The sequence below is a fragment of the Sus scrofa genome, chromosome 8 (genome assembly GCF_054392235.1).
Source record: "Sus scrofa isolate SSC_HxYL_T2T_F1_AM1 chromosome 8, Sscrofa_HxYL_maternal_Yorkshire_Landrace_v2.0, whole genome shotgun sequence".
Taxonomy (NCBI): domain Eukaryota; kingdom Metazoa; phylum Chordata; class Mammalia; order Artiodactyla; family Suidae; genus Sus; species Sus scrofa.
In genome coordinates, this window is record NC_139390.1 from 143,388,320 (window position 1) to 143,401,466 (window position 13,147).

General features: G+C 37.8%; 1 protein-coding gene across 7 annotated transcripts in view; it reads right to left on the reverse strand.

The window, feature by feature from the left end:
• Positions 1 to 13,147, reverse strand: part of CFAP299 (cilia and flagella associated protein 299) — a 572,345-nt gene that overhangs the window by 44,682 nt on the left and 514,516 nt on the right. The window contains exon 6 of one of the 7 annotated variants that reach the window (XM_084973741.1): positions 8,200 to 8,486. The exons of the other annotated variants lie outside the window; for them this stretch is intronic. Coding sequence (XP_084829867.1) covers positions 8,340 to 8,486 — 147 coding nt within the window. The 3' untranslated portion in view covers positions 8,200 to 8,339. Of the gene's footprint in view, positions 1 to 8,199; positions 8,487 to 13,147 lie in introns of those variants that run through there. 7 annotated transcript variants of the gene reach the window in all.

Genomic DNA, 13,147 nt, shown 5'->3' on the forward strand with positions numbered 1-13,147 from the left:
ATCACTGAAAAATCCTAGTCATTGGGCTTTTTCTATATTTGAAGTACAAAAGACGCTTGTTCTCTCTTCTCTCATAAGAAGAGATGAAGAGAAATTTACATCAGAGACTAGGGATAAGCTTCGATACTGTCTTCCCCTCATGGCATTCATCTGCTGTGCCAGCAAGAAAGACTGTATCAGACTCATCTTTTGTTAAATAGAGAGAGTAAAATTGTAAAGATTTTGAAATGGGTGAGACAAAAAGAGTGATGTCTGAAATGGCTCACTAACCCATGTTTTTTTTTTTTTTTTCCTTCTGTTTTTGTGCTATTTTATAAATCTTTAAGTTGGAAAAACTGAAAGTGATGCAACATAGTATTGTCTACAAAGATGCAAATTCATGGTGCCCCGCGGCATGCAGTTGACTCTTGCCCTGTATTGGGATCTACTTTGCATTGATTGGCACACTAACTGCAACTCTTCTTTTCCCTGTATAAGTCTTGCTCTTTGAATTCTCCTTCGTGCTGCCTGTAGCATCTTACTGGTTAACTCCATAGTTAGTGAATTAAATGAAATCTTTGACACTGATCTGGTATCACTGTGGGAGTCCCATCACACCCTTTTAAGAAAAATGGTCCTGTAAACATTTTTGAGGTTCCATGTTGAGGCCCAGTGGATTCACCTGCTGGTTGAGCAGCCTGTGTTGCTAGAGTATTATGCTTCCTGGGCAACTTTAAACACTTTTTTTTTTCTTGGTTCCCAGAGGTAAATCCCTAGGAGCAACAGAACTTTAGTTTTGCTGAGCCTCTGTTTCTTTACGTATTTTCCTTTTTACTATTTCTGGGTTTGGTTTTTGGAACTTCTACCATGAATAAATTATTCCCCATTGGTGACTGCAATGATTTGGAATTTGCTTTTATGGCTTAATCTTTGTGATCTCTGTAAAGAGATTAATAGATTACTGAGATTTACTCTTTCTTGACTGAGAGAAAACAGAGAATCTGATTTGTTGGTATTTTCTTCTTTGTCTGCGTGGAAGAAATTGAGACTCTCATGCTCATCAGGAAAGAGGACAGTTTTTTGATATACGGACTGATAACTTTTCCATGTTTACTTTCGAGCTGTGGCTAATGTTTAGATTTGAAGATATAAGCTCCCTAAGTGTCTGTGTGTATATATGCTTAGAATTCAGAAAGGCCTTTATGTCTATATGTATGGGTATATATTTTCCTATCTCTGGAGGGAATTCATAAATTAGACTTAAAAGTCTCCCAAATTAAAGAAAATCTGTTCTGATTGACCTATAGAGTTCTTACATAAATAACTTCTTATGCAAGTCAAATATTTATAAAATTCCAGGAAAATGTGTAAATTAAAGTTTTGATACTTTAAATGTGCTATATCTAATGAGTTATTCTCACAGAAATGCTTTAAAAATTTAAGGTCCTATAACTGAGATAAATATTTGGTAGATCAGACGAGTGTAATAATTTTGGTTTAAAACAAACAGCTCATCCTCTGATTTATCAGTGTTAAATGTATGCTTATATTAGTACATAAGCATACATTTTATTCCTGCATTTGGGTTTACTTTTCTTAAACTTATTGAGATACACTGATCAAATAAGCTAACATGACTCCCACACAATCTTGAAGATAATGAGAGGTGTAAGTTTGTATTCAACAAAAGTAAATCATATGCTTACAACTTTATTTCAATAGTAATTTTGCTTTTTAAGTATGTCAGTTTGAATGTCCTTCCCAAGACCTTCAGGTAACATAAAAACTGAGATGGCCATTGGGCTGAATTACATGATGGATATTCCTATGACATTGCGACAGTTTCTAAGTAAGCCAAAATACTGAAGATTTGATGCCTCATTATTAGGCATAATTTTAAGTTTATATACTTTTGCTTATATCCTATGGAAAGCTCCTATCTTTGGTCCTGTTAACGAATGTGTATGTTTTGTCTCTTTAGAAAGATACGTATGTGATGCAGAAAGCTGCAACCTACCCGTTTCTTGTCTGTGGGAATGCTTTGGGAATAGAGGCCGTTCTTAGTGATCTACCTCCGGTTTTCTCTTGAAATAGAAGTTACTTGGTTAAAAATCACAAATGACATTAATGAGTGAGACTCCATAATAAGTAATAGGGAAAGACTAATACGACCATTTGCTTTTGCGTTTCAAAGAGAAAGTAGTTTGGAGGTTTTCCAACACTATGCAGCAGTAATTGTATATATTTATAATTTTATATGTAGTATAATTTCATATATTTATAACATATATATATAAATACTACCATTTCCTGTTATAATTACATACTATATATGTTATCAATAACTGTATTATATGTACTATATATGGGAGTGCTTTTCAGGTTTCTTTTTTTGTTATTGTTCTACCTCAGAACCTGTGTAAAATCCCGCAATTTACTGAGGACCTTAAGGAACTTTTAAAAAAACACTACTTTTTATTTTTTATTAAAGTGTGGTTGATTTACAATGTTGTGCCAATTCGTGATATGCAGTAGAATGACTCAGTCATACATATACATGCCTTCGTTTTTAATATTATTTCCGTCGTGGTCTGTCCCAAGAGACTGGATCTGATTCCCTGTGCTGTACAGTAGGACCTCGCTGTCTTATCCATTCTACAGGTCATAGTTTGTGTCTACTAACCTCAGACTTCCCGCCTGTTCCATTCTCTCACCCCTCCTCCTTGGCAACCACAAATCTGTTCTCTAAGTCTGTGAGTTTGTGTGTGCTTTGTAGAAAGGTTCACTTGTGCCATATTTTATATTCCATGTAAAAGTGATATCGTATGGTATTTGTCTTTCTCTCTCTGACTTAATTCACTTAATATGAGAATCTCTAGTTGCATCCATGTTGCTGCAAATGGCATTATTTCTTTTCTTTTCTATGGCTGAGGAGGATTCCATCGTATATATGTACCACATTTCTTGATCCATTCATCTACTGATGGATATTTAGATTGTTTCTATGTCTTGATTATTGTGAATAGTGCTGCTATGAACAAAGGGGTGCCTTATTTTTTTGAGTTATAGTTTTGTCTAGATATATGCCCAGGAAAGGGACTGCTGGATCATACGGTACTTCTATGTTTAGTTTTCTGAGTAATGTCCATACTGTTTTCCCTAGTGGTCGTACCAATTTACATGCCCAGCAACAGTGCAGGGGGGTTCCCTTTGCTGCACGCCCTCTCTAGCATTTGCTATTTGTAGGCTTATTAATGATAACCACTCTGACCAGGTGAGGTGGAATCTCTTTGTAGTCTTGATTCATATTTCTCTAATAGCTGGTGGTGGCCAGCATCTTTTCATGTGCCTGCAAGCCATCCACATGTCTTCCTCGGAGAAATGGCTGTTTAGGTCTTCTGCCCATTTTCCAATTGAGTTGTTCGTTTCTTTGTTGTTGAATTGTATTATGTAGGTTGTAACTATCAACAGTTGCCATATTGGAAATCAAAATTGAAAAAATTCAAAACACTGATTCTTTTGACCATAGCAATGACAAATACACGTCGAAATGTTAACAGAAATAACATGTCAGTATAAATATAACAAGTATTTTGGGCTTAGGGAGCCCCTGAGAATTGCTGTGATGTGAAAAGGAAAAATGAAGGACAAAAGTTGGAAGTAAATTTTATTTGCTTTAGTTTGTATTACTTGAGTCTGAAAAGAAGTGATGAAATGTGCTAAAATTTTAGCAGAATTTTTTTTTCTATCTTGATGGGCTTGCTTTCTTGGCTTACTGATTAATTACCTATTACATGAAAAGTGTTTCTTTTCTTTAAAAAAATTTTTTTCTGTGTAGTCTATCTAGGTAGCAAAGTTTCCGTGTCTTAGAAGAATAATTTTTTTTGTGCTTTATGTTGAATTTATTGCATCCTTGAATATTTAAGAAAAATTAAAAAGTAGGAAACAAATCAAAGAAAGCAAAGAACTAAAATTCCTCACCTATAAAGACCTATGGTTCTTTAAAATTACGTTAGTGTAATGTTTATTTTAAAATGTTTATTGTTTTAAACGTTTATTTAAGTAAACGGTTAACTCTATTATTTTTGTAGCACCCTGGTCCTATCTTAATTAAGTGTCCAAATAGCCTCTGACAATTTTTTCCCTGATTTTTGCCTTTCCACAATTGGACCTTAAGTATAGAAAAAAATTAAATAAAACCTTCAAGATATATTTTACACCCAAAACTATCTTTGAGGTTGACCAGCGGGCGTCTGAAAAAACCACAAAGATCAATTTTCCCCTCTTTCCAGAGCTACTAGAAAGAATTAGACTTTTCTATAGAAAGCCATGGAAAGGGTTTTGAAATCAGAAGAGGTTCTCAGCCTTACCAAGAAGATTTCTATAGGTATAGTCCCACTAATATTAATATTCTAGAAATCCTGTGCGCATTTGGAAAGTCTCTGGAGTTATGTCATGGCCTGCTGTCTTGTCATATGACATTACTCTCAGGGAAACACTGACTGCAATTCTTGGGAAAATTTCCATCAGATTTTCCCAAATTTATCGGAGTTCTGGTGGGGCTGAGCCGGGTGATATGAGACAACAGTAGTACAACATTACCTGTCATAACTGCAGCTCTTTTTTTTGGCAAGGCCCATGGCATATGGAGTTCCTGGGCCAGGAATCGAATCCAACCCATAGCTGCGACCTACTCTGCAGCTGTGGCAACCTACGACACTGGCTGGGGATTAAATCCGCGTCTCTGCAGTAACCCAAGCACTGTGGTCAGATTCTTAACCCACTGCATCATGGTGGGAACTCCTCAGCTATTGTTTTAAGAGATACAAATATTTAGATCTTACTGCAGACTTTCTAATCTCCTTACTTGATAGTCCTGATATAAACCATTATATCTCAGGATTATTTTATGTCATACCTCAATGCTTCTCTGTAAAATTATTTTCATCCATTTTTTCTGAATCAGATATAGCATTCACAAACTTTTTTAAAAATAAGCTTAATCACTATCTTTAGATGGTTTGTCTAATATTTTGGGGGGGAGGGGAGATATGGTTTATCATGTTTGTTTTGCATGTCACAAAAAGAACTTTTTTTTGTTTTCTGAACTATTCTTATTATGAACCCTCATCAAATTGTTTACATTTGAAAATTATTAGTTATAAATCACTGAGGCTATTTTGGTCCCTATCATCTACAGATAGTACCCTTTTACTCTGATGCTTCCCTGAACTCTCTCTTACAGGTAATAGGTGAGAACCTGTGTCTTCAACGAAAGACAATCTTGGAATCTTGTAGAAAAGGACTATACCAGGTATTTCAATTATTGACATTTCAAAGCTGAGCTGATTCGGATGAGACCACTTTCAGACCGCTTTCAGTCCACCAGTGGACTGAGTCAGGCCATAAAAGAGGACCGCATGTGACAGCCAAGCCAAGATCCAGTGGAACAGGTCTCAATTACAATAGGGCTGAATGACCTAATAGGACGAATTGTATTGCAGCTATTTGTCTGGAATATCGTTCATATTCGTTTAATGTTTTATTTTCCACAGACATAAAAACCAACCTATCTCTTTCTTGTGAAGCAATGTGTAATCCACTGCAATTTGTTGAAGTCTTCTTTTGTAAACTGAAATGAAACATTTAAAAATGAGATCTAATTCCTACTTACTCCTCTAGGATTCAGAAATTTAATTGTCTCCTTACTTTCCATGGCCATTTGGTCATTCACATAGGTTCAGTAAAACTCTGTCGCATCCAATTGAATATCACCTGATTGTATGACCTGTGGCACCAGGGCCTTGCCTGGGATGGCACAGGCGTGAAAACAAGCTCATTTACTCCGTAGAAACGGCCACTCTTCAGGGATTAAGATGTCTTTATTTACTGAAGAAATGCCTACAAAGCCCCGACCTATTTCTTGGCTTAAAAACTCCAAGAATATTATTATTATACATAACTAACTTTAGAATATTTGGGAGACATAGTGAAGAGAGGGATTTACCCAAATTTATAGGTATTTCAGGTGAAATCTGGTGGAGGGCGTTCCTTGGGCTTCCCTCCCGAGCCTCAGGCTGACTAATAACAGAGGGTTTTAAAATCCAATTTAAGATTCCTTACGAAAACTTCCAGGCATGACTTAATTTACTATTTGTCCAAAACTGAACAGATTTAGACTTTACAAAGGAAACTTTAAGATGTCCTATATGGTAAAATAACACCTTTATAGCATCTATGAAAAAAGTTAGGCAACACTAAGAAGGCTAGCTTTACTTTATAATAATCTTCTCTTTGAAATTATGGTGATAAAATGAGGAGAGGACACTGTCAGGGAAAGTTGTGAGCCTGTGAAATGGATTCAAATCAATAGTGGCTACCTGACCACTCACTCATGTAGGGTTTCTCATCACTGAGTGACATTACGACTCTGTAAAATGCAGAAGTCTGATAGCAATGAAAATACTTGTCTGTATAACCGCAAAGTGGTTGTATTTGATGGAATGCAGATGATGTTTGCACTGATTTTGATAGATCAGTTTTGCGTCTGTTTGTAAACTCATTTCAAAATTTCTTATTCCCTTTATATGTCTCTGCTCTTTGAATTTTTCTTGGAGCCAATAGTAACATCTACTGGTCCCTCATTAATTAAGGAGTTAAAAAATGCTGACACCTGCGTTATTATTATTATTATTTTGTCTTTTTTTTTGCTTTCTCTAGGGCCGCTCCCGTGGCATATGGAGGTTCCCAGGCTAGGGGTTGAATCGGAGCTGTAGCTGCCGGCCTATACCACAGCCACAGCAACGCAGGATCCGAGCCGCATCTGTGACCTACACCACAGCTCACAGCAATGCCGGATCCTTAACCCACTGAGCGAGGCCAGGGATCAAACCTGCAACTTCATGGTTCCCAGTCGGATTCGTTAACCACTGAGCCACGACGGGAACTCTGACACGTGCATTTTTAAATCTATATGAGAATCATGATTCTACATTCTTCTAAAAATATTCCTTAGCAATAGGTAACAGGAATGCTAGAAATAATCTCACACACACAACAAACAACAAATAATGCAGTTGGTTGAGAAAATTCAGCACTTAGAAAACTCTGACTTCAAATTCATGAACTGTGGGGAGTTGCTAAAGGACCTCTGCCTGATGTCATCACTAGGTCCCAAGAGAGACAGGATTCCAAGCCAAATATGAAATATGGGGAAAAATAAAATGGTGCGATAAGATCATCGGGTATAAATTAATGAAAGAAACAATGGATGGAACCAAGTAAAAGGCCTCTAACCCTACCCTACAAAGTCTGAGAAACACTATAGTTTATATGTATAAAGGAAACTATGAACCAATCTAAAAGAAAATATAGGTAAATATTTGCCGAATCTAAGTATGGGAATATTTTAAAACATAGATACAGCAGAAAAAATTAGAAAAGGAACTCAATAGTTTGGATTACATAAAAATTGAAAACTTGCACTCCAAAAAACATTACAAACGCTAAAATACAGATACCTAAATTGCAGTGTCACTGGAAGTTCCTGCGTGGCACAGTGGGCTAAGGATCCAGCACTGCTGCAGCTGTGGTACAGTCGCAACTGCAGTGCAGGTTGGATATCTGGCCCAGGAACTTCCACATGCCATGGGTACAGCCAAAAAAAAATTGTAATGTCACTAAAAATATGACAGCTAAAGGTATTCTACTTTTTAAATAAAAAATACTTAAAATTTAATGAAAAAAAAAACCCAGCAAAACTCTATAGAAAAGTGTGTAGAGAGCAATAACAATTACAGAAGAAGTATGATATACGAACATACATGTGAAAGGAATATTCATCCCTAATAATAATTAAAGGAGAAGTTAAAATGACTTCAATACATTTGAACTATAAAATTAACAAAAATTAAAAATAGCAAAATTAACAGAGCATGGTGAATGGACAGTCTCAAGCAGTTCAGTTATAATTGTAAGTTGATATGGTCTAACTGCAAACTGATTTAATAATATCTCTCTAAAGTTTTAGGAATCCATCTGGAAGAAAAAATGAAAACCTGAGCTTTCGCACAGCAAAGGAAATCACGAACAAAATGAAAAGACAACCGATGGGCTGGGGAAAAGATCTGCCAGTGGTGAGACCAATAAGGGCCTAGTTTCCAAATATACAAGCAGCTCAGGCAACTCAATGCCAAAACAAAACAAAGCAAAACAGAAAAGCAAACAACCCAGGCAAAAAATGGGCAGAAGACTTCAATAGACATTTCTCCAAAGAAGACACATGGGTGGTCAGTAGGCACATGAAAAGAGGCTGAGCATCATTCATTATTGGAGAAATGCAGATGGTAACTAAAGGAGGATCACCTCGTGCTGGTCAGGGTGGCCGTCTTCAGAATGTCTACAGAGGATGCGTGCTGGAGGGGCATGGAGATTCGGAACTCTCCCACACTGCCGGTGGGAACGTGAACTGGCACAGGTGGAAAACAGTGTGGAGGTTTCCTAAAAAACTGAAAGTGGAGTTACCATGCGAGGGAGCAATCCCACTCCTGGGCATGTATCTGGACAAAATTATAATTAAAGAAGATGCATATACCCCTGTGTTCATAGCAGCATTACTTCTAATAGCCAGATAGGGAACCTAAAGGTCCATCAGCAGAGGAATGGATAAAGAAGACATGTAGTACCTATGCGCAGTGGAATACTACTCAGCCATAAAAAATGAAATAATGCCATTTGCAGCTACATGGATGCAACTGGAGATTATCTTCCTAAGTGAAGTAAATCAGACAAAGACAAATATTACATGCTATCGCTTATAGAAGAGTCTAAAAAATTAGTACGAACGAACTTATTTGCAAAACAGAAAAGACTTACAGACATAGAAAACAAATGTATGATTACCAAAGGGGAAAGAAGAGGAGAGGTAAATTAGGTGGAGGGATTAAGAGACACACAACTCTATATAAAACAGATAAACAAGAAGGATTTACTGTATAACACAGGGAACTATATTCGCCATCTTGTAATAAACCTATAATGGAAAAGAATTTTAAAAAGAACCTATATATAACATTCATATATGTGTGTGTGTATATATATATAAAACTGAATACCCTGCTGTACACCTGAAGCTAACATTTTGAAAATCAACTATACTTCAATTAAAAAACAAACTTGGTTATAGGGAGTTATTAGTTAAACCTGAAACTACCTACATGTCCCTCGGTGGAAAATTCTTGTATAAATTATGACTACTTTACAGAATATTGTCTACATTGTTCCACAGCTTGCTTTTTTCACTTCATAGTGTAATTCAAACATCTATTCATACTAGCACGTAGGCTTCAGTAAGTGCAGCTTTAACTCATTTTTAAAACTGCTGCATACTATTTTACTGTGTTGATGTATCATAATTTATTTAATCATTGTCCAGTCATGGACATATGGATTATTTCCATTTCTTAAGTACTGTGAAAAGTGAAACCCTTTTAGAACTTTCATTGTAAGTTCATTCAGCACCAGGAAGCAATATTTGTTCACTGAGCACCTATTCAGCAGCATATTACATGGATTGTTTCATTTAATCTTCACAAAAACCTTGTGTCACATGGTTATTTTTACAGATTTAACACATGAGAAAACGAGGGTAGGGAAGTGCCCCAAAGAGGTCAAGTAATTTGTCCTAATCACAAAGCCGATAAGGTCTATTAGCGACAACTCGTTTCCTCCTGCCCCTCTCAAAGGGCTTTTCCTGCCTCAGTCTAGGTAGATTTTCTCCATCCTTTCCTGCTTGTCTTAGAGTTCTTAGCTCTTGTCAACTCCTCCCAGGTATTTTCGAGAGTCCTTAGGTCTTCAGTTCTCACGAGACTTAGGCAAGTGTTTGAATGTCTTAAAATGTTATTACAGTACTTTGTGTGTGGCCCTACATGTGCATTTTTTCCTCTTTTCTTTTTTTTTTTTTGAAATGTCTCTTTTTTGTTATTGCAGTTTTTTACTTTTATTTTTTCCATTTTGTTTTTTGAGCAAATCCATAGAACATGCTAGATTTTTAAAATAAGTTGTGTTTCCCAGAGTTCCCATCATGGCACAATGGAAATGAATCTGACTAGGAACCATGGGGTTGTGGGTTCGATCCCTGGCCTCGCTCCATGGGTTGAGGATCTGGCGTTGCCGTGAGCTGTGGTGTAGGTCGCAGATGCAGCTCAGATCCTGCGTTGCTGTGGCTGTGGTGTAGGCTGGCAGCTGTAGCTCTGATTAGACCCCTAGCCTGAGAACCTCCACATGCCGTGGGTATGGCCCTAAAAAAAAGCAAAACATAAATAAATAAATAAATAAAAATAAAAGAAGTTGTGTTTCCCCAGAGGTTAAGAACCTATCCTCCGGAGCAGCCTCATGTGCTTGTGAGGTGGTGTCCCGGGCTACCAAGTTGAGGCTGCCCTTTGTTTGTTAGTTGTATTGTGTTTTCACTCTTGCTTCAGCTCTTTGAGCCACCAATGTTTCTGCCGAAGATACCCCAATCAGCAGTTACCGTTTAGAAGTTGTCAACATGAGATTATCTCTCTTATCCACAGACCTGATCGCTGTGCTGTTAGTTCCATGTTCCAGCACGTTTCACATCCTTCAACCTCCTTTGGGATGTCAGTGCCTCAGAAACCGAGAGCACCTGCCGGTGGTGGATGGGACTTGACCACCTCTTCAAGCCCAGAAGAAGTCACGCTTTCTTTGTTTTGGAAACCATCCCTTCACCGTGGTTTTGTACCTACAATGGCTCCACGGCTGACTCCTGCGTTTCCGGTGCCTGCCTCTGTCATGAGTTAGCAGGTCTTCAGAGTCATAAAGGAAGTCATTATTTTGTTCTTCAATCCTTTCATTCCGCCAAGAAACTAACCTTTCACCCTTCGCCATGCTCTTTGTCCTGATTTGTGACACACTTTGGGGCTCAAGTTGTCTTTCCCAAATTTCTCTATTCTCATTTCAGTATTTGGCACGTTGTTTAATTAGGCTGTTCTTCCAGTGAGAAGCTTATAACAGCAGTTTTTCATTGTCATGTATGTTTTATTGAAATATGTCCTCTTCACTGCAGACATTCACCTGGGATGGTGAAGGGTTATCACTCATACTTTTGTTACTAAGCATTGATAGACATACAGTAATTTTAAATTATATATATAATTTTTTTCTTTCCTCCAGCATAACTTTTCCGTGCTACACCCATGAGTTCATACATCGGATGCATAACACTAACGCTTATCTCTAGGGGTTGTTCCAAAACACTGCATATAAAATTAAAACCCGTTTTCCAGGTCAAGAAGAGGGCATAACATTTAAGTTTTAAGAGTTTTAATTCATAAAGGCCAAGCTCTATAGTGTAATTTTTAATGTATTCCTCTCAAGGCCATTGATGTGAGCCGCAGTTAGTTGAGTAAATACTTAATTTACATGTGGCAGACTTTTCGTTCAGGTATACCAGGTGATTGCCCAGGGGAGAAAATGTTTAAAAGTGTCCTAGGATGTGGGTGTTTTAGGGCTATAATCAACCAAACATTCAGTAATTTGGGCAGCAAAACCAGAAAGTGGGCAAGGCCTCAGCTTTACTTAATAACTGTGACTATGCCACAGTTAAAACACAGCGTTTACAAGGGCCTCAGAGGAAAATCCGGGAGCCAAAAAAGGGGTGCTGGTGATTTCAGTACGTCCTCTGCCCCACCAGTCAAGTTGCTGTGGAGTTGAGGGAACCCTGTCTGAGGCTTTGAAGAAATCACAGCTTCTCTTAAACTTATTCTATCCAGTATGTTTTTTGTTTGTTTTTTAAGTCCGGTAGGAAATAGACGTGGGCCCTGGGAGAAGACAGAGTGCAAACTGGAGGCCCCTCACCGGGAGGGCGGAGCTTGAAGAGATTAAATTCAAACCACCATGTTACATGTGTTCTCATCAGTAGAAGGTAAGCGAACAAGGTTTAAAACTAAAAATGACTTCTACTAATGAAAACAAAGAAAAAGAAAGTAAAATTTGGCTTTTTGCTTTGGGTTTTTGTTTTTATGCGTCTGTATCACATACAGCAATGACTACAATGCCTACCCATTTATTAACAAACAAACAAACGAACAAACCAAACGAACCTGACACACTGCCATTGCCCTCCACACCTGGAGTCAGCACTCTGACCTTCAGCAAAGAACCCCCCACCTGCCCCTAGGGTTCATTCACCCACCAAGGAGAGAAACACACCAGAGTCAATTACTCTGGTCATTTTCAACTAAAAATAGCATTAGCTCTACATATGTTTCTAGTGTCTAAGATCTTAAAATACTTTAAAGTTAACCTCAAAAGTTTCCAGGATTACTTTTGGCCCTACTATTGGTTTCTTTAGCAAATATTTAGTATTCAGTCTATTCCTTCCACAGATATTTGCTGAGTACCTACCATATGCTGGCGTGGGAGAGACAATGGTGAAACTATCAGAAAGGGTTTCTGCCCCACGTTTCAGCTTACGCTTTAGAAGTCCCTGTCACATATGTCTCAGAGGAGCCTCTGGACAAACCTACCTGACAAAATGAGTCTTGATGAGGCCTTGATGGTGAGAACGGGCACACCACCTTCATCCTATAACGATTCAAGTAAGTAAGGGAAAATAGCAGTGGTTTATCAGTGGAAGCGTCCACTGTGGTCATTCATATTACTGTGGAGGGTGTCCAGAAGTCTTGGTACATGGCCTGTACTTTCTAGTCTATTTGCGCAGTCTCAGGAATATGTAAATTAGACCACTTAAAATTAAGACCATTGACTTAAAACTTGTTTTAGAGGAATGACGTTTGGTTACCTTACGGACATACGGTAAGATAAAACCATAGCTAATAAATATCATAAAGCAGTGTATATCAAATCCAGCTTATCTTTAAGCTCATCTGGGGAGGTATTTAAACATACAGATTCCTGGGCCTGGCCACAGACCAATGCAGTTTGAACCTAAAGAGGGCGGAGCCTAGGGTTCTCCTGATTGGCTGGTGTGAGGAGAGAGGAAGGGGGAAAGTTGTATAGAATTGACAGAAATTGCTACTTTTCCCCCAACTCTTCTTTTTTTCCCAATTTCCAACTACTACTTCAAGCCATGGTGGGCTGGATGTTGCTGAAAATCTCTTTTGATATCCGTTTGCATTCCAAAGTAGTA